At 39.2% G+C, this 27,727-nt stretch overlaps 1 protein-coding gene across 1 annotated transcript in view; it reads left to right on the forward strand.

The window, feature by feature from the left end:
* Window positions 1-27,727, forward strand: part of pls3 (plastin 3 (T isoform)) — a 93,569-nt gene that overhangs the window by 42,034 nt on the left and 23,808 nt on the right. The window contains exons 2-7 of the mRNA XM_052020764.1: window positions 2,999-3,109; window positions 5,722-5,885; window positions 15,840-15,969; window positions 18,632-18,764; window positions 23,206-23,287; window positions 24,838-25,003. Of these exons, the coding sequence (XP_051876724.1) occupies window positions 3,043-3,109; window positions 5,722-5,885; window positions 15,840-15,969; window positions 18,632-18,764; window positions 23,206-23,287; window positions 24,838-25,003 (742 nt within the window). The 5' untranslated portion in view covers window positions 2,999-3,042. The remainder of the gene's footprint in view (window positions 1-2,998; window positions 3,110-5,721; window positions 5,886-15,839; window positions 15,970-18,631; window positions 18,765-23,205; window positions 23,288-24,837; window positions 25,004-27,727) is intronic.

The raw sequence follows: 27,727 nt of genomic DNA on the forward strand, positions 1-27,727 counted from the left end.
TAATCTTGGTCAAGAAAGTGAGGTTGTGGAACTTTGCATGGCACTGCTGCCATTCCTGACACTAATTCTTTACAGCCGTGTCTTGCCTGTTCTTCTGGTACCTGGATACCCTCTTGCCCCCGTAATTTGGAAAATACTTCCTTCCAACTGATAATATTAAGTAGCCATTTTACAATGGCTGATTGAATTCTTTGAGAATGCGACGAAGCATATTGAAGGTTAGAGCAGTGGATGTGGTGTACATGGATTTTGGTAAGGCGTTTGATGAGGTTCCTTGTGGAAGGCTTATTCAGGAAGTCAGGAAGCATGGAATCCAGGGAAACTTGGCTGTATGGATTCAGAATTGGCTCACCTATAGAAGACAGTGGGTGGTGGTAGATGGAGCGTATTCTGCCTGGAGGTTGGGGACCAGTGGTGTTCCACAGGGATCTGTTCTGGGATCCCTGCTCTTTGCGATTTTTTTTTATATAAATGACTTTGATGAGGATGTGGAAGGTTTGGTTAGTAAGTTTGCAGATGACATGAAGATTGGTGGAGTTGTGGATAGTGTAGAGGGTTGCTGTAGGTTAAAACAGGACATTGATAAGATGCAGACCTGGGCTGAGAAGTGGCAGATGGAGTTCAACCCAGAAAAATGTGAAGTGGTACACTTTGGGAAGATTGAATTTGAAGGCAGAATACAAGGTTAACGGTACGACTCTTAGCAGTGTGGAGGAGCAGAGGGATCTTGGGGTCCATGTCCATAGATCCCTCAAGGTTTCCACATGGGTTGATAGGGTTGTTAAGAAGGCATATGGTGTGTTGGCCTTCATTAGTCGGGATATTGAGTTCAAGAGCAGTGAATTAATGTTGCAGCTCTATAGAACTCTGCTTAGACCACATTTGGAGTATTGTCTTCAGTTCTGGTGGCCTCATGATAGGAAGGATGTGGAAGCTTTAGAGAGGGTGCAGAGGAGAGTAACCAGGATGCTGCTTGGATTGGAGAGCATGTCTTATGAGGATAGGTTGAGTGAGCTAGGGCTTTTCTCTTTGGAGCGAAGGAGGATGAGAAGTGACTTGATGGGGGTGTACAAGATGAGGCATAGATCGAGTGGACAGTGAGAGACTTTTTCCCAGGATGAAAATGGCTAACACGAGGGGGCATGATTTTAAGGCGATTGGAAGAAGCTATGGGGGGGGGGGGGGGGTGGGTGGAAATGTCGAAGGTAAATTTTTTACGTGGAGAATGGTGAGTGTGTGGAATGCACTGCCGGAAGATGATGTGGGGGCAGATACATTATTTAAGAGACTCTGAGATCAGCATATGAATGATAGAAAAATGGAGGGCTATGTGGGAAGATCTTGGAGCAGGATCAAATGTCAGCACAACATCATGGGCTGAAGGACCTGTACTGTGCTGTAATGTTCTATGTTTTCTATGTTCTAATGCTTCAACAACTTCCAGCAGTGGTGTATTCTAGTGGTCTGGAGCCCTGATATCAGTTAGTGAAGGCACTTCATTACGCTAATGTTTGTCTAATATGCAATACCAAGCTAAACACTATGACGGCTTGCTGAAAAGATGCATGTGCTCTTATTTCAGAAGCATGATCAAAAACCGCTGCTTGCAGCACTGGTGTGAATAGGCAACAGTGCCCCTTAAAGCACCTTAAGTTCCCCTTTAAGGGTGAAAATTATTTTGGCATGCAGTTCAAAAGCTTTTGGTTTTCTTACAAAGACTAACAGTGCGTTCTCAGTGTAGTGGCTCCGACTGCAATGAAAATATTTAGTCGGAAGTTGCCCAAGCGTTGGCACATCTTGTCCTGAGATAGCTGTAAGTTTGAGGCACTCTGGCAAGTGTTAAAATGTGACGGGTAGAAGAAAACCCTGAAACACAAGTAGTTGCTGTGTTACTACCTTGTATGGATATAATTTTTCTCAAAAGTACAAATGAGTTTGATTGGGAAATATCAGCATTGGTTTGAATTTTCTTTATGAATGCGTAAAAGATGGACTGAATTTTATTGCTGATGTCTGTGAAATCCTCCCTCAGCTGGAAGGCAAAGGGCAGGAGTGGAGAATCTTCGATTGGAAAGCTGCTATGTAGAGACCAACGCAGCATGAATGCCTTCAAAGATTTTCTTTAGCAATAATCTACTGTGGTGCAGAAAGATGTGCCGTCCTAATTTGACTAATGCAATTATTTTTTACTGCACTAACTCACCAAAGCTTCTTCAAACCAAAATTTGTACCAGCTAGAAGTTGAAGGCTAGCAGGTGCATGGTAACCACCACCTCCAGGCTCCCTTTCAGATCACCCCATCATTGTTCTATTCTCATTTCTTTGTTAGAATTGTGGAATTCCCTACCCTATGCCACTCTCTGAGTGCCCCCACCACAAGGACCAGTGAGGTTCAAAATGCCACAACTTGTGAATGAAATGAATAATAAAAAGTCCTCATTTACAAAATTTTTTGTTGCCATGAGTCAAGATACAAAACAATTTTTTTATTGTTTTAAATGTAAGAAAATGCAACTGAATTTGACCTGTTTGGCAAATGATGTATATTCTGGCAAATGAAATAAGCATATTTCAGCAAATCACAATCTTGCTCGTCGGGTTTACTTTTTTTCAGTGTCATCCTGAGTCTTGTAACATGGACTGTGTTCAGAGGTAGTAAAGTCCTTAATAAAAACAGGAAACGCTGGAAATACTCAGCAGGTCAGGCCACATCTGTGTTTCTCTTTCACGGATGTGGCCTGGCTGACTATTTCCAGCATTTTCTGTTTTTATTGTAGATTTCCAGAATCTTCAGTTTTTTATTTTATTTTTCACTTGCAGTTATGTCCTTGTTTTGCATGGAATTTACTGTTTCCTGGGTAGTGTGACAATGGGCATGCTCAACCTTGCAAGGGATGATGAGAAAATTCCTAAACATTAAATTTCACAAAAGCAATGAGCCAAGAGAGAGAGCTCTGCTATCTGCAGTCCCATATTAAGGACTTTTCTTTTTTTCCAGCTTTGAATCGGTAACCTGGTCGGATTGTACAGGTGGGAAAGGAAATGGACACTGTTACGCAGATTACCAAGGATGAGCTGGAAGAGCTCAGAGAAGCTTTTACAAAAGTTGGTGAGTGTTGCTGCCTACTGACAAAATTGTACAAACCAAATTGTGTCCAATATAGCAAGGAGTTGAGAAATATCCAATGAATGTCACGTGGTGCAATGCGTTTCTATAAAACGTGATCGGAAACTGGCCCTTTCCAAACAATTTGTCTGGTATTTCACAGAATCAAAGAAATCTACAGCACAGAAATGGCCCTTTAGTCCACCTCATCCATGCTGACCATAATGCCCATCTGTGCTAATTCTATTTGCCCGCAATCGGCCCATATTCCCCTACACATTTCTAATACCTGTCCAAATGTGTTTTAAACACTGTAATAGTATCTGCTTCCACTACCTCCTCTGGCAGCTTGTTCAAATATTCACTGCCTTCTGTGTGGGGGTGGGGGGGGGGGGGGGGAGCTTACCCTTTCAGAGCTCCTTTAAATTTTTCCCCTCTCACCTTGAATCTATGTCCTCTAGTTTTCAACTCCTCTACCCTGTTGGCTATCTACTCTATCTATGCCCCTCTTGATTCTGTAAGCCTCTATCAGGTCACCGCACAGCATTCTATGTTCCAGTGAGAATAAACCCAGCCTATCTGATTTCACTAAAACACTGAGTCTGAAATTTCTATATTGTATTCATTTGAAGTGTAAAAACCAGACAGTTGTTTGGCACCCTTTGACTACAAATTTCAAAATCATTTTCTGTGATTCTTGTCAGTCTTCATCTTTTAATTATTAATTTCCCTTTATCTTTGCAAGGTGCAATTAGAGTGGTATTTCTATCTGTAGTATAAATTCTTCAGTCTCCTTATCCCACCACCTAAAAAAAATCATCTGATCAGATCTAAGTTTTTCACAGCAATATGGCTACAAGGCACAATGACAATGCAAGTTTCTATCACCTTGTAAACAGTGTGAGATCTGTCACTTTGACATGCTCATATACTTGTTCTTTCATGCATTCACACCAAGGCTCACCTGATATTATTGGAAATTGGTCTTTGGTTCGGAAATTGGTGTCTTCTCAGCTTAATTCTCCTTCACAAGTATGACTTGCTGTCTTGTGACACACTTTAAAATCTCCTGGTCTGTCTATCATTATTTTCCCCCTGTCAAAGCTGACCCGCACTTCTGGAAAGAATCAGACCACAGCAGAACCAAAGAACTTACGATAAATGCTTTATTAGCCTTCGCTAGCGGGAGTGGGAAAATAAAGAGACAGTAACCATGTAACTCTAACTCTATATCGAGACCCACTCAAAGAAGGCTCGGCTACAGCGTATTTTTATACCTTTTTTCGTGGGAGCGCTAGGGGAGAAACTACTCTTACACAGGCAATTGTTTACATAAAGTTTCAAACATAACAAGATATAGGTATAAACACTACTTCTTCACACTTGCACCTGCTATTTAAATTAGACATAACTAAATCACACCATAATGAAAATCATTCTTTACCTTGAAAATCCTCTCACAGTGAGAACCATGCTAAAAAGCATACTATTAACCCTTACACTGCCAATCGTCAACCCTTGCATTCCCAGCTATCTTTCACACCCCTACCCAATACATGCTTGTTTGTCAAGAATTTTTCTGCTGGCAGGAACCAAGACTTATATAATTTTGATTTTCATTCATTAGTTGTGGTGTAATGTAAGTTACAGAGGTAATGTATGCATCACTTTGCATGTATATGTACCCTACATCACAATTTTTAAAATGGTCATTTGTTTGGATGGCACATTTTCTGTGGAAATACTTATTTCCAGTTGATCTGTGTGAACAAATTCGCAGTGGTTCCTTATAAGACAGGAGCTGAAACTGTACAATTTGTGGATAATGATTTATTCTGGTCAGCATGAAAAGAAGCAAAGAGTACACTTGTCAGGCAATGGCCCATTAGCCAATGTATAATTAATTCATAAATAACTGCAAAATGTGAGTTTGTAACATCAGCAGCCTTGGTTTGATTCTTCCCTTCCCCCACTGCATATTAGTGGATATTGCTTCCTCAATTTTTGACCTCAAAACTTTCTATTAAAGAATACATGTAGTGAAGTAGTTTTCTCTATAACATCACTGTTGAGCCTAAAAGTGCTAAGGAAGTTGCTGTTGCTTATTATTAAAGTAACTTAAATGAATAATGACTTTCCAAAATCTTGAGGTGTACTCTGATTCTCTGATGCAAGGTTTTTCTGCATTTAATTTATACTTTGCACTTTTTGAAACAATTTCCATTATATTTTCAACTCAGTTGGTGATTAAAGCAATGATGCCGATCTTTGCCCATTACCTTCAGCTGAATCTGGTTTAAAGTTCAAGTGGAATCTCCTGACATAGAGCAAAAATCGATTTGGTAGTTCAATGTGGTGCTGAGACAGAAAAAAAATGTGCTGAGTGAGGTCTACTTTTCTATTTTAGTGTGCAAACCCCCAGAAGACCAACAAAGTTTACTAAGTGTAAACTTAAAATACTTCAAGTGTTACTTTTAACCTTGTAGTAGCAGTAGAGGGGCAGAATTTATTAGATTGTTTGAAGGGCTGAAACTGGATAGATTTAGTTGTCTATATTGGTAGCCATTGTCGCTTCTGTGATTTTATTTTAAAGAAACTTTGTTTTTTCTCGGTAGATCTCAACAGCAATGGCTACATCAGTGACTCTGAACTCCACGATCTTTTCCGTGAAGCCAATGTTTCGCTGCCGGGATACAAAATAAGAGAAATCGTTGAGAACCTAATGACTGAAGGTGATAAAGACAAAGACTGCAGGATCAGCTTTAATGAGTTTGTTTCTGTAAGTGTCCTTGTACTTGTACTTGTTGGTTCATTCTGCATAGGAACCTGTCATAACCCAGTAGAACTTGGCATCACTTTTGGTTCCTAGTGATGCACAGTGTCTCTGTTAGATGGAATTGAATCCACCAATCACTATCCTGAGAGCACCTATAAAACAAGTTAGAGTTTGGATTCCATGTTTAGTGATTAAAAACAAATTAGTTTTAATGTGGTATTGCATCACCTTTTGCATATATAGCAAAAAAACAATACACGGAGTCAATTTAAACCTCATTGCTATGATGAGCCCAGCAATAAAGTTTGAACATAACATCATTGGTAATAGTTGTTACTATCAGTTGAAAATGATCAAAGAAGCTTGAAAGTTTATGGAAGATAAGATAGTTAACACATTTTAAATATAATATTTAAAAAAAAAGATGTACAAATGGCCAGTTACGATTGTTGAACAGGGGCATTTTTAGTTTACCCAGCTTCTTCAGTAGTCCTTAAACTTTTTTCATTTTGTTCAGTTTTGATTATTTTCATTTTCTTATGAAGTAAGACTTGTTTTCATCTTTCACAGCACTTTTTGCATGTTTGTGGTTTGATTGTTCCATTTTAAACATTGCTTGAATGTTTTATATCTGGCTCCAACATGTTTTTGGAATGCTTGTGTTATGCAAGTGACTTATCAGATTTTTGTTTTGTTAGAAGTGACTGAGGTGAAGAATTTTTCTTATTTTAAACTTGATTCACTTCACTAAGATGAGTGTATATTTTTATTTCTGATTTCTTTTTCATCTATAACAAAAGGTTCATGATCCCACTGTTGTACATTTCAATCAGGGTGTCTATGGGAATATTATGAATATTATTTAGAAAACAGACTTCAGGACTCATTTTCAGGCATCACTTCAGGCAAAAGCCTACATCTAAACCATTACGACCAACTGTTTGCATTCCATTATAAGAAGTTTGGTTTGGGTCCAAATTCTGGCATTTACTCAGCAATGGCTGCAGTACTGAAGAATATGCTCAAGAGGGTCATACAGAGTTTTTTCTCTTGTAATATCAGAAACAAATAATATGTGGATGTCCTCATGCAGCATCAAAGAGTTGGTAGGTCGGTTGATTATTGACTCAATTCAAATAATTCAAAGTACCCAAAGTTTGGAGAGAGGGAAAAGTTCAAAAGGATTTGCTATAGTTGGTTGTTTCAGTATGCACTACTCCAGTTCTTCCTTTGGTTTTGCATTCAAATTATTCATTATCTTAATGATGGCAGTCTCCAAAGGTTCCATTAAGGACCATTGGTTAGATAATTAATGTCTTTGAAAATGTTTGCAGTGTCCCTGGTGCATGCTTTGGTTATCTGCAATCTAATTTTCCGAAGCACTCTTAAATTTGCATGAGAAATAGCTTCTCAAAATATTTGCAGTGACTCCAATGTTCCTTGTATGGAAGAGTGGGTACTCATTTCGTCTTTTTGTTACCCATGCAATCCACTTGCTTTACTTAATATTGTCAACAGTGACAACTTCATTATTATATGCAACTTGAATGATCAAAAGTGATAACAGAGTCAGACAGGAAGTCTGTGGGGAGACAAGAATTTTTAAATGTTTACATTAGATTTTGGAACTGCTTAACTTTTTGTGTGAAATTACTTGAACCTTGATAGGATATCTGAGCCAGTTTAATTTCTTACCAATGTCACAACAATCAAAGCAATTTCAAAGCCAAAATCCACGCTTGGAATTCTTCGCAGTGCAGACCTGTTTGCTGCCTTGCACACATTGTACTTCCAAAGTGTACAACCCAGGGTATGCTGCCCAGTAAGGTCTAGTTTAATTCATTGCAAAATAAATATTCAGATAAGTTAAATTATTTGGTATTCAACAGAGAGAAACCTTGGATTCCAATTCATTGAAGAAACATTCCCAAATCTGAGGAAAACGAGGAACCATCATTTCCTGCTTGTTCTAGCTTTAGCCAAAAATAAGATCAGTGCTGTTTTAACTTCACTGAGGCTAAATAGAAGAATTTTGAAATTAATATTTTTACTGTTCTTCCCTTGTGCCAGAAGTGTATTCTGGCTCACGTTGGCTTAGGCTTTCAACTTCATATTTAGTTTATGAATATATTAATATTGCATGTTCAGACATAGTATGCAAGATTACTATTGAAGAACTTTGAAGAGCTGTCACCCATACTTTGCACAAGTTTGAACATTGTTGCTGCAGTGGTTCCTATAAGATGCCTAGAAAATTCACTGAAGCAAATATCCTGGATTTGGAAGGGCAGCAGCCAGTTGCATCAAATACAATTGAATCCAATACCCCTAGTGATCAATTTAAAAATGTCCTATATTTTTTTATATATACTTCCACTGCAGTGGGTTTGTGAACTTGGGATTCGTTGGGAGATTTTCCTCTGTCTTGGGATTTTGAGCTCAGTATTCAAGATGAGGAGACTTGCGCAATGATTTCTTGTCCTATCAGGAATTTTAAAATGAAGTTTTAAAATAGCTGCAACAATTGTGTAACTGACTGTTCCTTCCATTACTGGTTTAATTGTTGTCAAATGCTTTACTTAAATGTTCTTCAAGATGCTGGATTTCAATCCAAATTTGTCTGGGTCGAGTAAATTAGACCCTTCAGAGAAAGATGGGTTTGACAATTTTAGTTCTCGTGATGATATATTCATTGCCTCTGAACTGATAATCAAAAATATTGTATTCAATCCACAATATAATTATTGGCATGATGCTCTGTCACTTTTCAAATATGTAACCAAGATGATATGTAAGTTGTTCTTTGCTTGATGTTAGAAACTACCCTCAGTGATGGGAGTTGGGCAGGGTGTGGAGTGAATGTGCTTTTAAAATAAGCTAAGATTCACTTTGGAAGTGGTTTAAAACATAAATGCTGCAGTATCTGCCATTAAACATGATTAGAAAAGCAGTGTAGACATGAATGGAGCTTTCCATCTCTCTGCAAGTTGTATTGTTTCTACATACAATTAACAATTGTGCAGCAGGAAATCACTTATCATTCATTCCCCACACATCCTGGGTCATGTTCCAACATCAATAACTTACAAATGGAGGACATTTTGTTATTTCCTTTTCCTACTGATTTAGAATTAGAAACTGGATGGCATCATAAGATGGTCATGCCATTTCACATCTTGAAGCCAAGTTTCTTTCCAGTCTATATTGATGCAATGGCTAGACTCTCAGCTGGACCAGAGTCTAACTCTCACTGTTCCTTGTGGAATCAAGCTCTCAGTATGTTGGCAAAAGAGCAACAAGATTGTTTGGTGTGCAGAGTGGGAACCTTTGCATCAATGAGGTGAAACACAAGACTGGGCTGTGGTGCAGTATTGGAACAAAGTCGCTGTACTTGACAGTTCATTTGTCTATTTTTAATGTTATTGGTGACTGTTCTCCCAGATCCAACCCAAAGCCTTTTTACCTTGAGCATTGTCTGGAAAGCAGTATTTTGTTGTATTGCATGCAGCCTTGCATATGAGATTCCCTTTTTATTGCACATGCACCTTCAGATTAAAAGCCTTCTTGTTTATTCTTCTGTAAAAGTCATTTTGCCTGAAAGTGGTGACACAGATAGACAAAGTGATGAAGGCATTTGGCATGCTTGCCTTCATCGATCAGGCCATAGAGTTGGGACAACGGGAAAGTCCATAACTAGAGGGCACAGGTTTGATGTGAAAGAAAAATGATTGAAGGAGCACCTGAGGGACAAGTTTATTACACAGAGGGTGGTGGGTACATGGAATGAGCTGCAGAGGAAGTGATAAGAGGAGGTTCAAAAGACATTTAGACAGGTACATGGATAGCAAAGGTTTTGAGGGACATGGGCCAAACGCCGACAAGTGGGATTAGCTCAGGTAGGCTCCTTGGCTGGGTAAGTTGGGCCGAAAAGCTTTTTTCCATGCTGTATGACTTTCTGACTCACTGTCTTTGTGCAGCTGCATTGGCTTGTTAAAGTGACAGGCCATCCAGCTCTTTTAGGCAGTCACTAATACTTTCCTTATTTCCCTTTCACTCCAAAATAAACCTGATTTATTGATCAGAAGAGCTAAGATGGTTATTTCTAATAGTAATTCCCAGGGATTTTGATGCCCTCTTATCTTCTGCTTGCTTAGTGAAGTAACAAATGAAAAATGTAATTGCAGACTTGATCAAACAAACTCCGTATACAGTAAGTGGCAGGGGCCTTAGGAGCATTTATGTAGAGGGATCTTGGGCATCAAAGTTGCAACACAAGTGGCTAGGGTGGCAAAGATCCTGTGTGGTTATGCTTGTCTTCGCCAGTTGGGGCATTGAGTATAAAAAGAGCAGAAAATGAGCTGCTGGGGGAACTCAGCAGGCCAGGCAGCATCTTTGGAGGGAAATGGCGGTTAACGTTTTGGATCGAGACCCTTCATCTGGACCAAGAGGGGAGATAGCTTGTATAAAGAAGTGAGCGGGGGTGGAGCAAGAGCTGGCAAGCTATAGGTGGATCCAGTGAGGAGGGGTTGATTGGCAGATTGAGTCTGGTGGAGAGGAATGGGTGAAGATAGTTGCAGGCTGGGAAGTGATAAGTGGAGACAATAAAGGGCAGCAGATCATGGAATCTGGTAAGAAAGGTGAAGAGGAAACAAATAAGGGAGGCATCGTGGGCAGATGGGAAAAGTAGAGGGAGGGGACCCAGTGGGAGGAGTATATGGTGATGGAGGAGGTGAAAGAAACTGGGAGATCAGAGGGTGGGGGTAGTTTGGGAAGAAAGTGTGTTTGTGTGAGAGGACCTGGGTAGATCACAAGGAGAGAAGAAAGGACAGGAGGAAGGGGAATGGAGAGAGAAGGTTACCTGAAATTGGAGAATTCAATGTTCATGCTATTGTGTTGTAGACTACCCAGGCAGAATGAGGTTGCAAGCCATTTTAATTCCCCTCCCTATACCCATCCTGACCCCTCTGCCTCCTCCACCACCAGGATGAGGCCAAAAGTGGAAGAATGGCACCTTGTATTTCCACTTTGATTCCTATGCGCTGCGTTTGCCCATTCTAATCCATCATTGACAACTTGCTGCTCCCATCTATACCCCTTAACCATCTAGCTCGGTGTTTGCAGTAAGCTTGAGCATACAGTTTCACATTCCTCCATCTAAGTCATGGATAAGTATAGTTAACCTCAGACCCAGTACAATCACTCATGGAAGACTATAAGTCACATTCTGTTAGAGTACTTTATCCCAACTTTCTTTCTCCCAACTCTTGACCTATTCCCCACTCTTGTTAATAGATTGCCTCTAATTCCACGTCATTCCCCTTGCTAAGAAGGGTTTTGTGCAGTTTTTTGGAAGTCCGTCAGGAATCCTTTAATTACTGTTTGTCAAAGTAGGTTAGTAAGCTGTGGCTTTCCCATAATAAATCCATGCTTGATGATCAATTAATATTTTTGAAAATGCTGTTTCTCTGCTCCCTTTCAGTGTTCTGGTGCCTTTCCATATTAGATTAGTATATCCATAATTTTGTTTTGTTTTGGGAGCTGTGGGGAGGGAGGGAATAGGCCTTTGCTATGTGAAATGTCTGGTTTGACACTTTAATGGGCTAAAGCTGACTACCACTGACAAGCTGTCAGTATTTCTGATGTATGGGGAAAAATATAGACTTTTTGGCATACCCTGATATCAACTTTGCTGTTAAACTCCACAACAATCCATTTTGGCAAGGACCTACATGTGGGCAGGACCTTAGTACAACATAATGCCATCATCTGAGTGAGCCATAACAAATCTGCCTATTAAACAGTGAAAGAGCTCCCAGCTTTACCAGCTGTAAAGGACTTTGAATGTGCCTGAATGCTCCTAACATTCACAAGCATTCAAGAACTGAAAATCAATCAGCCAATGATAAAAATTTATAAAATACAGGTGACGCTTACATTATTGGGGAGGGGGGTTGTGTTCCTGGAAGACATCCTCATCACTATTTTCCATAACATGAAGTCATGTCATCTGTGCATGCGCCAAGAAACGCGAGTTGAAAAAAAATTTGGTTTGTATATTTAACTTTTTTTTCCCCCACATAACTGTAGTGAGCGAATTTTATTCTGTATCTCAAAATTTTGGGTAGTAATTTGTGAATTCTGGAAGGGTGAATTTCTGTAACCCAAACAGTGCTAATGTGGGGGTCGCTTATAAGTTACTTAAACCCTGAAAATATTTTAAGTAATTACATATAGCAAATTAGCCAAGTTATTAAAAACATACCTTTTCCTCACAATCAAATGAATGGGCCTGCTGTTCCTGTCCCAGGCCTATGATAGGGCAGTTTCAGCAAACATTCTTCAGAGTAACCACTGAGGGATTCACCTAGCTTTTGCTTTGCTGTTGGAGTTCTTGTGGAATCCAGTACTGGAGTGCAATCAGGAAATCGCCAGTGGCAAATCCAGCAAGTTTGGTATTATACAAGAGTCCTGAATTTCCTGATACTTGGATGTCAGGCAGTGAGGTGGATGCACTTAAAACGATAAGTGCTGTCAAAGTCAAGTTTATTGTCGTATGCATAAGTACATGTATATATGTGTGCAATGAAATACTTGCAGCAGCATTACAGGCACATAGCGTCATATAAGCAGCATTCACAAGAAAAATATAAATTAAACATGAATTATACACAATTTTTACAAGAACACAATTAGAACACTAAACAAAAGGTCAATTTTAGTGCAAAATGATCAAAGTGGTCATAGTGTTGCTAAATTGTAGTGATTGGGGTTTTGCTGGGTGTTTCAAGAACCAAGTGGTTGAAGGGAAGTAGCTGTTCTTGAACCTGGTGATGTGAGACTTCAGGTCCTCCTGCCCGATGGTAGCTGTGAAAAGATGGCCCAAATGGTGGGGATCTTTGCATGTTGCCACCTTGAAGCAACACCTCCTGCAAATACTACCAGTGGTGGGGAGGGATGTGCCCATGATGTCATGGGCTGAGTCCTCTACTTGCTGCAGCTTCTTATGTCCATGTCCGTTTGATTTGCTGTACCAGACCATGTTGCAGCAGTACATCTGTAGAAGTTTGTTAGTGTTCAGTGACGAGTCGAACCCCCTTAACCTCCTAAGAAAGTAAAGATGCTACCGTGCTTTCCTTATGACTGCATTTTGTGCTTGGCCTAGGACAGGTCATCCGATATGTTAATGCCCAGGAATTTAAAGCTTCTGTTTTTCTCCACTGCTGATGCCCCAATGTAGACTGGCACACATTCACCCTTCTTCCCCTTCCTGAAGTCAACAATCAGCTCAATAGTTTCGCTGAGGTTGAGCGAGAGGTGGTTGTTGCACCACCACTCAATCAGGTGTCCTATCACGCTCCAGTAAGCTGACCGATCACCACCTGTGATTCCTCCAACATTCGGTGAATTTGAAGATGGCACTGGAGCTGTGCTTTGGCGCACAATTACATGTGTATAGAAAGTAGAGCAGGAGGCTAAGCACGCAGCCGTGAGGTGCGCCTGTGTTGATGATCAGCAAGGAAGAGATGTTGTTACCAGTCCTCGTTGATTGAGGTCTGCTGATGAAGTCAAGTATCCTGTTGCAGGGGGAGGTGCAGAGGCCCAGGTCTTCAAGCTTGCTGATGAGTTTGGATGGAATGATTGTGTTGAACGGTCTCATCCTTTGCAGTGAAACACTGATTGAAGACAGGGACTTGAGCAGTGTAATTCGATCATACTAGTTTCCCAGAAGCAGCTGGTGGTTCAGAGTGAAATTACAGCATTTCCCAGCAGGTTCTGTCCCATTATCTTCCCATCAATACTATTATTATCCATTGATGTATTATTTTGCATCCTTTGGATTTATTATTAGGCTTATCTCAATATATATTCAGCATAACAAACCAGTGGCACATTATGTCTTTTTTTTTCACCTAATACAACAACCATAGACATCCTGACACTTGAATGAGTGTGACCATTAGTCGCCAGAAACTGTATTTGCTGCACGTTTATATTCCTGCACAAGATCTTTGGGTCTGAAGCTGATATACTTGTGAAGCTGGACTATGTGGTGAAATGAAGACACAAGGGAATGAAGATGCTGGTACATAAAGTGGAAAAAAAACAAAATGCTGGAGGAACTCAATGGGTCAGGCAGCATCTGGCCAGTCCCAATGATGGGTCTCGACCCAAAACACCAACTGTCCCTTTCCCTCCATAGATGCTGCCTGACCCATTGAGTTCCTTCAGCATTTTTTGCTATGTGATGAAACGTCACTGATTAGGTACAGAAAAGCATACATTTCCTTATTAAGAAAACTTGAATAGGACTGCAGAAGCAGAGTTTTGATATGACAAATAGTGGTAAAATGAGCAAGGACTCTAGGATCCATAGGGGTTAGATCCAAAAAAACTGACTAGATTTTAAAAAAAAAAGTCTCATTCCAATAACTGGCATCTAAGAGCATCATATAACTGTAAGCATACATTGAATTTGATCAATAATCCAACCTAGTCATGCCTCTTGTGAATCATGTAGGTTAGCATGGAGGAAGGTCGATTTCTTGCTTCACTTTGCACTTTCTTGGAAGGATGATGCAGCATCCAGAAGCATTTTGTGTCACAAGTCTACGTTATTGTTAAATAATTTTATTTTTGTTGGGATGATTACTGTCAAATTCTGCAAGTATTTTGATTACTAATGGTTGGTATCAAATTCAGTTTACCAGTTTGAAAAGAGGAGGCCAGCACAGGTAACTAATTAAGTGATGTAAAGATTGGATTTGAGGGAAGAGAGAAATGCCTTAAATTTAAGCTGTTGGAAAAATATCAGATGTATGGTTGTCCCAATGTCTTAGTGCATACCAGTGCGCGCTGATGGGATGAGGTGGATGGAAATTTAAGCAGGAGGTTAAATCAGCAGTTGAAGTGGCTGCAAGCATGCATTCATTTGTTTGCTGATTCATCAAGATGTCCTGTGCTTGGTCAGTTCCTATGAACTTGATAGCTTTGGTTTCCTGTGTTAGATTGTGATGGCTGTTAAAAGATTATCTGAATTCTATGTAAACCAACTGAGATTACTAAAAGAACAGAAACACAGGCTCTCATTTTCACTGATGATACCATTAATAACATTCTGAATGTTGGGAAACGTGCTTTATTATATTTGCACCCAAATTTCATATTTCTGTATCATGTGATTTATCATTTTTTTTGATTATAACAGATAAATTAAGGACGTGGCTACCATTGAAGGTAATGAAATCACGTTAATGTGGTGATGTTGCACAACTTTAAAGTACAGCTTGCCTTTTCATTTTGGCCACAAAACTAACTTCATCAAATCCCTTGTGTAAACACAGGCTGTTTATCGTGCACCACTGCTTCTGTTAATGCGTCAGAACAGGAATACACAGATGCCTGAGTTGGCAATACATAGATGTCAATCAACTTTGTTCATTTTGTTGCAGTTCAGATGTGTTACTTGTTTTGCATTCCTTTCATTGTAATATTAGGGTAAAGTAAGTTGCACGTGTCTGTTAGAGATTTAGTGACATAATTAAATTATCAAATGCAGACAATTTTTGAGAGAAATTTGTTTCTTAAAGTATACATTTTTACAGCCATTAAGCCCTGTGAATGAGCTAGTTTATAGATGTATCCTTTAATTGTCTAGGAGAATGTAGAAAGCATAAGCAGTGCAGTTGGATCAGAAATTTGTCACCGAAGAAAAGGATTTAAAGTTATAGGCACTAAGTCTGTATTATTACTTGGACTAAAATCAGCTGAGTGGGATGGAATTATCCTGACACTTGAGGTACCGATTATTAAGTAGCATGTTAAATGGCACACCATTGCACTATTATATTTATGCCATAGGAAAACAATTACATGTATCCTTGGCTAATCAAGCACAATATTGTGCTTCATATTACCCATTTAAATTGAAATGTTCCCATATACCACTTTAATTTACAGATTGTTCAAGATCTGAAAAGTAGTCATGTTGCTAAAACATTCAGAATGGCAATCAACAGGAGGGAAGGCATCTGTGCCATTGGTGGAACTTCTCTTCAGTCCAGCGAAGGAACCCAGCATTCTTATTCAGGTACCCTCAGAAATCTTGCCATATATGCAAAAGACACCTTTTTTCTTTAGATCACAATCCTGAACATGAATTAAAATAAACACTTTAAGGTAACTTTTTTTGCGTATGTGATCTAAATCTTAATGATGTGTGCAATGACATAACTCCTAGATCTGTATTCACCCCATTCTTGATGCTGCTGCTCCTTTTCTGTTGAAGCTCACCTTTTGTTACATTTGAACTATACTATCACAAATTAATTATTGCATGCTTCATTCTTTATACTTAATGAAGCATTAGCTACCTAGGTTCTAAGTACATTGAGCTGGTGCAGCTGCATATTTTCTGTGTAAACATGTATTTCAGAAACAGTGCCTCGGTGTTAAATTAGCATTATGTATCATTTTGATGGCATGTAAGGCACGCTAAAAGATTGTGGATTCAAACTTGACTCTCTTGTAACCTAGGCAGATGCTCCAATACAGCACTGAGGGACTGCTGCAATGTCAGAAATGCCAGCTTTTGATCTGATGTTAAATAAATCCTTGTTTACCTATTCTGATTTAGCTGAATATTGACATTTGGATTGAATTATTTGAAAAATAGGGAGCTCTCTCTAAATCCAAGCCAGCATTGCTCCCTTGGAGGGCAAAAACAGTGAACTGATCATTCATCTCCCAGCTATTGATGGGAATTGCTCTGTGTCTCTGAGCAATGGGTGCAAATGTTTTGGGAAATTTTAAAGAAGTGTGAAGAAGTATTTTAGAAATAGAACTTTGTTTCTTTTTCTTCCTTTTTAAGTCTTGTGTCATGAGTATTATTAACACAGGTAGATACCTTATTTAAAAAAATAATTGTGGAATTTTCAATGTTTCTCTAATCTTTGAAGGCCAAGCTGGATGAATTCTATTTATGTTGTCTTTTACAGGGGGTGAACATTTATTTTATGCAAAGCCATGGTTACTGATTGAAATACCAGCTCGTAGTTTTTAATTTCGAGCAGCTGCTTGTGTACAAAAATCAGACTCTTTTGCTTGATCTATGAAAAGTTCAATGGTAGAGGATTAGAATTTCTTGTCCAAAAAATAATAAGGTACCAATAATTCTGATCATTTTGAGTGGTTTTTATTTCAGATTTTTGCTTTACCAAAAATGTAATGGGGTGGATCTCACTAGCAGATAGCCTGAAGTTTCAGAGGGGACCATCAGCTGTTGGTGCCACAGGAAACCTCAGACTTCCACGCATGTGCATCAAAAGCCACAAGTCCAAAACTTCCTGAAGTTCATGTGCCAATGCACATGACTGCCCATTCTGTTACTGGATTGGCTATTGGGTCCCAAGGTGGAGCAACATCTCTCTGAAGAGAGGGTCATGGGCACTTTGCATCCAACTCCTGTCTTAACACCAGGGAGGACTGGTGTGGGAGTGACGACCTCGTTCATTTGAATGGGTCACCAAAACTATGGATAAAGGGAAATGTTTTTAATCATTTCATGTATTGATTTTCTTGTTTAACTATTTAAATATATTTCAATAGTTTTTAAATGTATTTGATCATCTGAGAGATTTAAAAATTGTTGTCAGGAGTGAGGCCTGGGGATGTGACACCTGAGGGCTTCTCACCACTCAGAGCCCACTTCACCTCTTGGACTGTGCTCTGTTTAGCACTCCAAGTGTCCAACATTTCAATATGCTTCACCTGAGAGCTTTGGCTGAATCCTGCTAAGCAATGGAATGCATTCTCCATTTCTACATTCCTTATAAAATTCTGCCTCTTTTATAATAGGACCCCAATTAAGAATTTGCATGAGTAAGAATTCTTGATGGCTATGAACCTGTAGGAGTGAATTTGCCCATAACTTGTGATCTTTATATGAGTCTTGTAAATGGGTGCTGGGGTGTTACGAGGGGTACTGTTTGGGTTTATTGCAAGAGGGTGGCTATTTGTTCGCAGAGTGGTTGGGGGTGGGAGAGGAGTAGGTTCCCCATATGTTTAGTTAGGTTGTAAATTAAGGAATAATTGGATGTCAGTGTTTCCCTCTTCCTTATGAATATCTCTTGCCTCAGTAAGTAGCATCATCTAAAAGCTCCACCATCTTCCATCCTCTTGCCAGATCAAAAATTTTTTAAAAATCACATCAGTTTTTTTCTTGAGATTCCTAAATGTTTCATAGCGCTGTGTGGCTGCCTCACAGCTACAGGAGCCAGGTTGTGATCCTGACCTCGGGCGCCATCTGTGTGGAGTCTGTGCCTTCTCTCCACGATCATGTGGGTGTCCTCTGGGTGCTCCAGTTTCTTCCCGCATCACAGACTGGTAGGTTATTTGGCTAATGTAAATTACCCCTTAGTGTAGGTTAATGGCAAGAAGAATCAAAGGGGAATTGACAGACGTGTGAAGGAAAATAAGTTGCATGGATGCAGGGAAATGGAGAGAGGAGGAATGGGACAAATGTGATTTGCCACCCAGGGAGCCAGCATGGGCCGGATGTGGAAACTACACCCCTCCTGTGTTATGAGATATACAGTATATGACTTGTAGATTCCTCACTAGGCAAGTCTGCCCCCCAACTGGGCTGACAGTAAAAAAAGACAATGTCTGAATTTAGACTATAGTTTGGCATCAGGAAATAGTAATCATAATATTATATGGTGAATTGATTTCTTTTTCATTTGTATGAACAGAAGAAGAAAAGTATGCATTTGTCAACTGGATAAATAAGGCTTTGGAGAATGATCCTGATTGTGGTGGAATGCTGCCTATGGATCCCAACACAGATGCTCTGTTTAAAGCTGTTGATAATGGCATTGTACTCTGGTGAGTTGCGTTAACTTTATTAGTGAAAGGGTTGGTACTTTTAATCCACTACGTTTTTTTTCCCCTTGAGTAATTCAGGATACTTTGTCAGTCATTAATCCTTTTCAGGTTTATTTGAGTAAGAACACAAATCATGGAATTTTGACTTTAGGGAACAATACAATAATGAATATTATGTTTGACTTTTTTCACATTTTTGATTCAACTCTTTTTTTTCCAAGCAAGAACAAATAATTTTGAGGAACTCCAGAAATTGTGGATTGTTGCAGTTGATTGGATCGTTATTTGGGCTGGTATCTTTCTTCATCAGACACTTGACCTAATCCCATTCTTCTGATTGCTTGCCCAATCCTTCAGTATTCCTCTTGGCTGATGTTGTTTTGGGAAGGGTTATGTTTACTCCTATGTATATACTTTTAAAATTACAACTTTCTGCTGAGCACAACTGCTTTTTAAAAAAAAAACAACCCACCTTCCTTGATTTTAAAATCTAAAACTTCCACTGTAATTTATGGTGCAAGCACATTATTTGGGTAATTGAATGGGTAGACTTTCATGCGTTCAAACTCCAGTGCTAAAATTAGCACAGGGAATTGATGAGTGTAAACCTTTAATCTGCTATTAGCTCACTGAATGTTTTGTTCATTGTATCATATATAAAAGAAATTTATCCCGTAGCTCTCATCCCTTTCAGAGAACTGCAACCTAAGCGGTTAGATAATTTATCCCCTCAGTTCTTCCTCGGCCATTGCTGGCAGCAGATCTCTTTCACTCTCAGAATTTTGTTTTATTGTTTCCCTCTGATAGAAAGGACTTTGAATTAAGTTTATTTTGCTGCTAATTATACCATTTGTTCAACCCTGCTCAACCTTCACTGCAGCCATCAAAACTCCTTTGTGCCATATATCCTAACCAACATGAGACTAATTTAACCCCTCTCCATTGAATCTTACAGAACACGACAACTCAGCCCATCCTGCCCAAGTTTTGTGTTTGAAAAATCATCCAATTTGTGTAATATCTCTGCTCATTCCTCAGAATAATTTTTTTTTGTCTTGTTTGCTTTTACCCAAAACTATCTTTTAGGTTACAATTGAATAGCTTTTATTACACCTTTCTGACATTGAATTCCAGATTGTTACAACTCAGTGCCTTAAAACATTTTCATGTTTCCATTTTGAATCTTTTGCCAATTACACTCAATTCTTGGTAATTTTTTTTTGCATTTTGACATCAGTAGTTACCCACCTTTTCTCTACTTTCCCTAAAGCCCTTGCCCAACAAAGACCTGCTGATGTGATTGATGGGTTGGGTCTGTGTTTTGGAGATATGGGGAGGGGGTGGGTGCTCATAAGTTGGGTGGGGGGGGGGGGCTGGGCAGGGACTCTGCCTTCCATTACTTGTGTGGTGACAGTACTTCCTTGTTCCATTACAAGAGGTGCCTTGTTCTTATTTTAAATTTGTTCCCCCATGTTCTAGATTCCCCAGTCAGAGGAAATGGATTCTGTTGCTACCCATCATCACTTCCATGATCATTTTAAACACTTGATGAGATTATACCTCACTCTTCCAAACTGAAGACTTGGTTTCAGCAATTTGTTAAACACTGACAAAACTGTTATTTTTCTGCTATCTCCCACCTATTTAGAGGATTTTTCCCTGCTAATGTTACAGAGGTTGCAGCCCATTATGTTGCTGGACTGAAGAGTCTCTGTTGACTTGCTGCCCATTGTTTCAATGTAAGAGCGAAAGTGAATGTTTGGGAGCAGAGGTCGCCCTTTTTCTGGAATGTGCTTGTGTGACCCTATACAATTTATTGAACCAAAGTATGATGACTTGGTATTCGACTCCCCAGTGATGTCTAGTGCATAATAATATATACTCCCGCACATGGAAACAATCTTCTAGGAGTACTAAAAAGCTAGACTTAAAACACATTTCAATGACGGGGAATAGAAAAGCGCAATTCTGGAGGCACTCAGCAAATGGGTAGAAAGGGTGGCAACAGAGACGATGTTTCAGGTCCTGAAATGATAACGTGTTTCTCTCTCCATTCATATTGCTCATCACTGTAAATTTCCAGCCTTTTGTTTTATTTCACTTTTCTACTCTTGCTTCTTTGTAGGGTTGGAGGGGCAGTGGTGGAGACATGAAAATGGAAAGTCCTCCTCCTGGTGTTCCCTAGTTTTAGGCAAACAAACTAGTTCAGGTGCTCACTCTGACCTGATTTAATCTGGTGGTTTGCATTTGCAGATGGCAGTCTCTACCCTGCCAGAAACTGGCCTCTAGCTTGATGAAATTCATTAAATCAACGCATCTCTAGGAGGGCAGCCTGTTCAAACATCCCCTCTTGACAGGTGAAAGTATCATCGGCTACATCTAATCTAGTTCTGCCATCGCAAAATTTGAAATATTGATCCCTGGTCCTCAGTATTATGTTAAATTGATCTGAATAGCTGATCCAAGTTTAGAAATGATCTGGATTACAGATAGGCCAAGTTTAGAATACTGTTTGAGAGTTAAATGTTTAAAATCCCTTCTAGGATTCAATCAAATTACTGTCAGTCTGCATTCATGCACCATATTTTACATGAATTTGTTAACTTGAAGGTGATGGAAAAATGTGCTGAACATTCTTGCAGCTTAAGAATAGTTTGTGGAAGTCAACCATTCTAACCCCAGGACATTATTGAAGGAGCAACATAAAGGCTGTGTTCAGGACCCAACCATCTTTAGTTGCTTAATCTGTAACCATCCTTCTAAAAGTCAGAAGTAGGGATGAGCACTGACGATCGTACCATCTTCAAGTCCATTTGCAGCTACTCAGCAAATAAAGCAGATCATGCCTGCATGCAGCAACACTGAGACGATGTTTCTGGCATGGGCTGTTAAGTGGCAAATAATGTTCATGCCACAAGAGTGCAGGGCAGAGATCATCATCAACAAGACAAGAGTCTAACCACCCTTATATTTCAATGGCTGACTATCACAATTAAACAAAAACTAGCCCAGTCAGATTATTATCATTGCTACACTAGCAGATCAGAGACTGGGTACCTTGCAATGAGGGGCTTATCCTCAACCCACCCAATCCAATTACCTAATAGCCAGCACATTTTTGGGATGTGGGAGGGAACCCATGCAATCACAGGGTGAACTCCATATGACAGCATCAGATGTCAGACTTGAGCCCAGTCACTGGAGCTGTGAGATAGCTACACTTCCTGCAGCGCTACTGTGCCACCATCCACAATGTGCATATTAGGACTGTGATGGACTACTTGCCATTTGCCTGGGTGACTGTGGCTCCAATGACATTCAAGAACTTTGACTCCATCCAGGAAGTGCAGCCTGCTTGACTGATACCCATCCCTGAACATTCATTTCTCCACCATCAACAGACAGGTTGCAGTGTGTACCATTTGCAAAGGGCACTGCAATTACTTGCCCATGTTATTCCGACAGAACCTTTCAGTCTGTGATTTCTGCCACCAAGAGGTCTAAGGGCTGAAGATGTATGGAAACATTAACCTCCTGCAGAATCTCCTCCAAGTCTCATATCACCCTTACTTGGAAGAGTAAAGTGGGATTAGTGTATGATGTCGTGCTGAAGGGCCTGTTTCTGTGATGTATGACTGTATGATTAATCCTGAAAAATGACTATATTTTTGGAAAAACTTGAGCTCAACATTGCAGCAATTTCATTCTACATCAAATAGTGGTAAAATCTGGCCAAGGTATTTCACAGCAAACATTGCCACAGTGGGACTTGTTTACCTAATGGGCTCATAAACTTACAAAATGCAAGTGAACTTTGTCATCTCATGAAATGGTCAATCGAGCACAGTTTGAATTTGTTCACATCCAAGATTGTAGTTTGAATATATTGGTTTTGCTTATGAGTCTCATGAAAATGAATTCCTGAAGATACTGCCTCTTGTAGCAAACAAATTTAGAAAATTATTTCAAGGTGATCTAACTGGCTAAGTTTTTATTTAAAAAAAATACCCATTAAAATGTGAGCAGTGCTGGGGTGTTGTTGCACTATACATGAGGTGGACCTGTTTGGTAGCATTGAAGGATTTGTTGGGCTTCTTCAGAGGGTATTGTGGAGTTACAGACTGAGAACGAAAAGCAGACTTTCATCCTGGGAGGCTGGTAAATCAATGTTATGGCTAAATCAGTTTTCTTGGTCATTGAAGTAATGAGATTTATTGACTTCAGCATCAAAACTTCTTACTGACCATAGGATAGATATTCAAGTGAATGCTGTGAATGAAATGAAATACTGTGGCATGGTTTTGAAAGTTTGAGCTTGTTTATATAGATGATGTGAACAGAATCTAAAGTCTTCTGTCAATAACAATAAATTCCATCACTGGTTAGATTTGAGATACTAAGGGGTTTGCTGTACCATTTAATCATCTTCTTCCACTTCCAGCAAAATGATCAACCTCTCTGTGCCTGATACGATTGATGAAAGAACGATCAACAAAAAAAAGCTCACAGCATTTACCATTCAGGTAACTGATTGTATTGAGGGATTAAAAATAATCATCATGCATAGTAACAGTGATGCTTGAATTCTTTGAAAGAGTGCAAACAATATTCTGACAATGTTACTACTTTACTAGACTAGTCGATCATTGCCCATTTGTTCAGTTTTCATATGCAGATAGACTGTGCTTTTCCCTTTCCCTGAGAGAGTAGTGAACAAGATTGCCAAGTAATTCCTTTAAAATATAACAACACAACTTAGTTTTTGTATCCTATTCTTTATTAATAAAGTCTAAGATTCTATATACTTTTTCCACTGGTCACCCTGCTAATATTGTCTGATTTGATCCAGTGCCAAGTTCTGTGTGGTTACACTCCTGCGAGGCATCTTCGAGTTTTTTTTTACTATATTATAAATGTAAGTTGTTGCTGCTGCTCAATGTACCAGAATAGGTTCCAGGCCGGATTAGAAAGAACGTCTGGAAGGTGAATAGCCTATCAGTCATTAGTGTTTAAGCACTAATGGAAAGTCCAAATATTGATTGTTTGAACTTATAACTATGTTGTTATAATCTTGCTTCATCTGCAATGCTCTGAACTATATTGAAGAAACCCTCCATTAAGGTTTTATTATTTCACCATTGGTCTTGTAAAGAATGCATAGAGCAGATCAAGGCTTCAGGATATCTAAAGATTCAGGAAACATTGTTTCCATAAAATTTCTTCAGATTTTTCAACTGAAAAGCCTCTGAGGCCTCTTTAAAAACAAGAAGAAATGGGAGAAAGTAGCTTAGTGTAGTCCCCAGTGATGTGCTGGATGATCTTAAGTGATGGTCTCTAAAGCTTGGATCTTATGTCTCTGATATATGATTAGAAGGGGTAAGTTATTGAAGCCAACATTCCTGGAACATGAGTGAATGGTAGGAAATATATATATATATATATATATATATAGAGAGAGAGAGAGAAAAAATCCTCATACCATATATATATGAAAAAATCTCTGTCTCTCTGCCCCTTCGCTCAGCCCCTATAACAGATTATTTTGTTTCACATGGGTAAATTACTATCAGCAAAATTATATGAACTTGAAAGCTTTTTAAAGCTAAATACTGTCTTCCTAAGTTATGCACTAACTATGATTTTGAGAATAGTCCCAAACTTCTACCAGCCCTTTGATTCTTTTGAGGGCCTTTGGAAGATTCTAAAATTAGAAGCACTCTGTCATATGTGTAACACTAAACTGGAATCAGCAACAGTTTGTGTTGGGAATTGGGAGCACAAATAAGAATGGAAATGCTCAGCAGGTCAGGCAATCAGGCAGCATCTGTGGGGGGAGGGGGTTGGGGTGGAAGGGGTGGTGGTGGGGTGGACAGTGCTGAAACACTAATTCATTTTCTGTTTCCACAGATGCTGTCTGAGCAGCTGAGCGTTTCCAGAGATTTTCAGGTTTCCAGGATCAATTATTATGATGACACTCTTGTGTGTCTCAAACATGCTGCAATGTCTAACTGTAACAACATAACTTCTTTGCAAATAAAGCCTGATAACATATCTAAATATTTGATTTGTATAGGAAAACCTGAATCTTGCTTTGAACTCTGCCTCTGCTATTGGTTGCCATGTTGTCAATATCGGTGCACAAGACTTGAGAGAAGGAAAGCCCCATTTGGTCTTGGGACTTCTGTGGCAGATCATCAAAATTGGGCTATTTGCAGACATTGAACTCAGTAGAAACGAAGGTAAGACCAAATAGTGAAGGAATGTAGTGTCATGAGTGGGCTATATATCCTCTCTAGCCAGCTCCCTCATGCAGTAAAATCAGGGCTGATCCCTGAACAAATTCCACACAACCATCTTTCCCCATATTCTTAACACATTTGGTTAACAAAATCTGTCATTCTCTGATTTTAAAGTTAACAATGAACTGATATCAACTCCTACTTGTGGCAGAGAATTGTAAAGTTAAAACACTTTACATGCAGAATTATCTCCTAGCTTCACTCGAGAAAGGCCTAGTTAATGTTTTAGGCCATAGTCCAGGTAACCTGATTAGTAAGGAGATGAACTCTCTAAATGCTCCATCAGCTCCCCAAAATGTCATGAAGAATTCAATCAAATAATCACTAAAACTAAATACAGAAGGATACAACCTAGTTTCCGGAATCTCTCCTTGTAAATTAACTCTCGGAATCCAGGCTTCATTCTGGTTAATTCAAAGCTACGTTCCCTGCAAGGTCTGTAGTTGTTGTGCCCAGCACTGCTTATGATGCATCCAAAGTGGTCTAACCTGGCCTGTATATCGCCAAAAGTAAATGCCCCCTCCATACTAGACTATGAGTGCTGGAATTTATTATTCTTTTTGATTACTTTCTGTACCAGACTATGACATTTTAACTCCACTAGTCTCTAAATCTTACTACTATTTGCTTTGTTTTCTTTTGAAAATACACCATTCTATCCTTTTTAGATTCAAATTGTGTTTTGTCCATTTGTTTATACTATTAATTACTTGGATATTCAATGCTTCACTTACACTATGTCCTGTCTTGGTGTCATAGACAGCTTGGATATGTGATTTTTCCATCTTATTACATAAACTGTTTATTAATATACAATAAATGTAGCCCAAGTAAGTAGTCAGTGTTTTGTATCTCTCAGTTCCAACACGTTTCTTTCTCACTCCTTCCCCATTTTCATTCATCTCCGCCAGACAGATGAACTTTCACCATTCTCTCAGCTGACACCATCATCACTTGTGTATCAATCAGTCTGTTTTGGTGTCTAGCCTATCACAAACATTCCTTTTGTAGCCTTCACTTTCTCTGCAACTTAAAACATGTTTGATTTTTTTTTAACTTTCCTGTGACAGGTCAATGATTTGAAACATTGACTGTTCAACAGTGCTGCCTGACCTGCTGAAATATTTCATCATTGTGTTTTTATTTCAAAAATCTAAATCTTTCTAAACCCAATCTCCATTGCAAAACAAATTGCATTTCATTGAATACAGTTGAAACTTATTAGTTGGAGGTTCTCACTGGAATACAAAGTGTCACTAATGGCAAAAATTGATGCTACAAGATGTCAATATTTAACTGAGCAGCATATCCAGGTGTATGTCCAATAATGAAGAGAAAGATTACGCAAATCAGGCTGCCTGCCATCATGAGACTTAAAGCAGATGGAGAAGTTATTTTGTTGTTTGTGCCATATCCTCTCACCTGCAACAATGCTGAGGGCCTTGAAAAGCATGTGATCATTGCAAATGCATCTTCTGCACTGATTCCTGGAAACAAACTTTAATGGACCAGTGTGGTCATCCCAACTTTGTCCAATTCCAGTGGGACCAATAACCACAATGGATGAAACATAAAATTCCTAAATGCCATGCAGTGGCTTGTTCCAATTAGTTTATCGGCATGGTTCGTTCCTGTGTCCTGCAACTGTCTTCTCACCATTTATGATCATGACACATTCCCTGCTTCATATTTACCTCATTTCATTCAGAGAACAGGTCAACCAAAATAGTTCAACTTTCTATTTGTTGATCAGTGATGAAGAAAGCAAAGTACAACATATAGAATCGTGTTGTGGGCTTAAGTTGGCATCCACAGTTGGACTTAAATAAAAACTGACCATTAACTCGGGCCACATTTATTCAGTATATTAATAAACATTTTAGGTAATGAGATGGAAAATCACATATCCAAGCTGTCTATAACACAAAGACAGGAAATAGTGTAAGTGATGTTGATTGAAGCATTGAATTTCCAAGTAATAAATAGTATAAACAAATGGACAAAACAGAATTTGAACCTAAAAATGGATTGAATGGAGTATTTTCTTAAAGAAAGCAAAGCGAATAGGAGTAAGATTTAGAGTACAGCAGTGCCTTTTGGCCTCTCACTGTTCAAGCCAAGCCCAGTATAAGCTGTAGGAACAGCATGTCATCTTCCAAGTCCGCACATTAGAGCCCTCACGATGTAACACCGAATTCACTATTTTTAGAAAAACATTCTTTCCTGTTGCATCAGAACTAGCCAATCCTTAGCGAGGATCATTAGCCTCCAGTGTTAATTCTGCTTTTCTTTCTCCACAGATGTGGACTGACCTCTATTTCCAACACTGCATTTTGAGTTTTCTAACCCTTGCAGGCTTTTGCTTCTCTGGTATTTTGCATTTCCCAGGTCTAGCAGTTTTTCTTATTTATCTCCTACTTACATCTTCAAACAGATCATCTCTATGAACCAGACCTTCAACACACTCTCAGCCAGAATTACCACCACTTCTATCTTTCAGTCTCTCTTGGTCTCCAGTCTATCAAAGACATTCCAGTCCTCTTCCTCCTGCAACTTAAAACATGTTTCGTTTCCAACTATTCTCTGTCTGATGAAAGGTCATCAACCTAAAACAATAACTGTTTCCACAGATGCTTCCTGACCTGCTGACTATTTCCAACATTT

This window comes from Pristis pectinata, chromosome 8 (assembly GCF_009764475.1).
Source record: "Pristis pectinata isolate sPriPec2 chromosome 8, sPriPec2.1.pri, whole genome shotgun sequence".
Lineage (NCBI taxonomy): Eukaryota > Metazoa > Chordata > Chondrichthyes > Rhinopristiformes > Pristidae > Pristis > Pristis pectinata.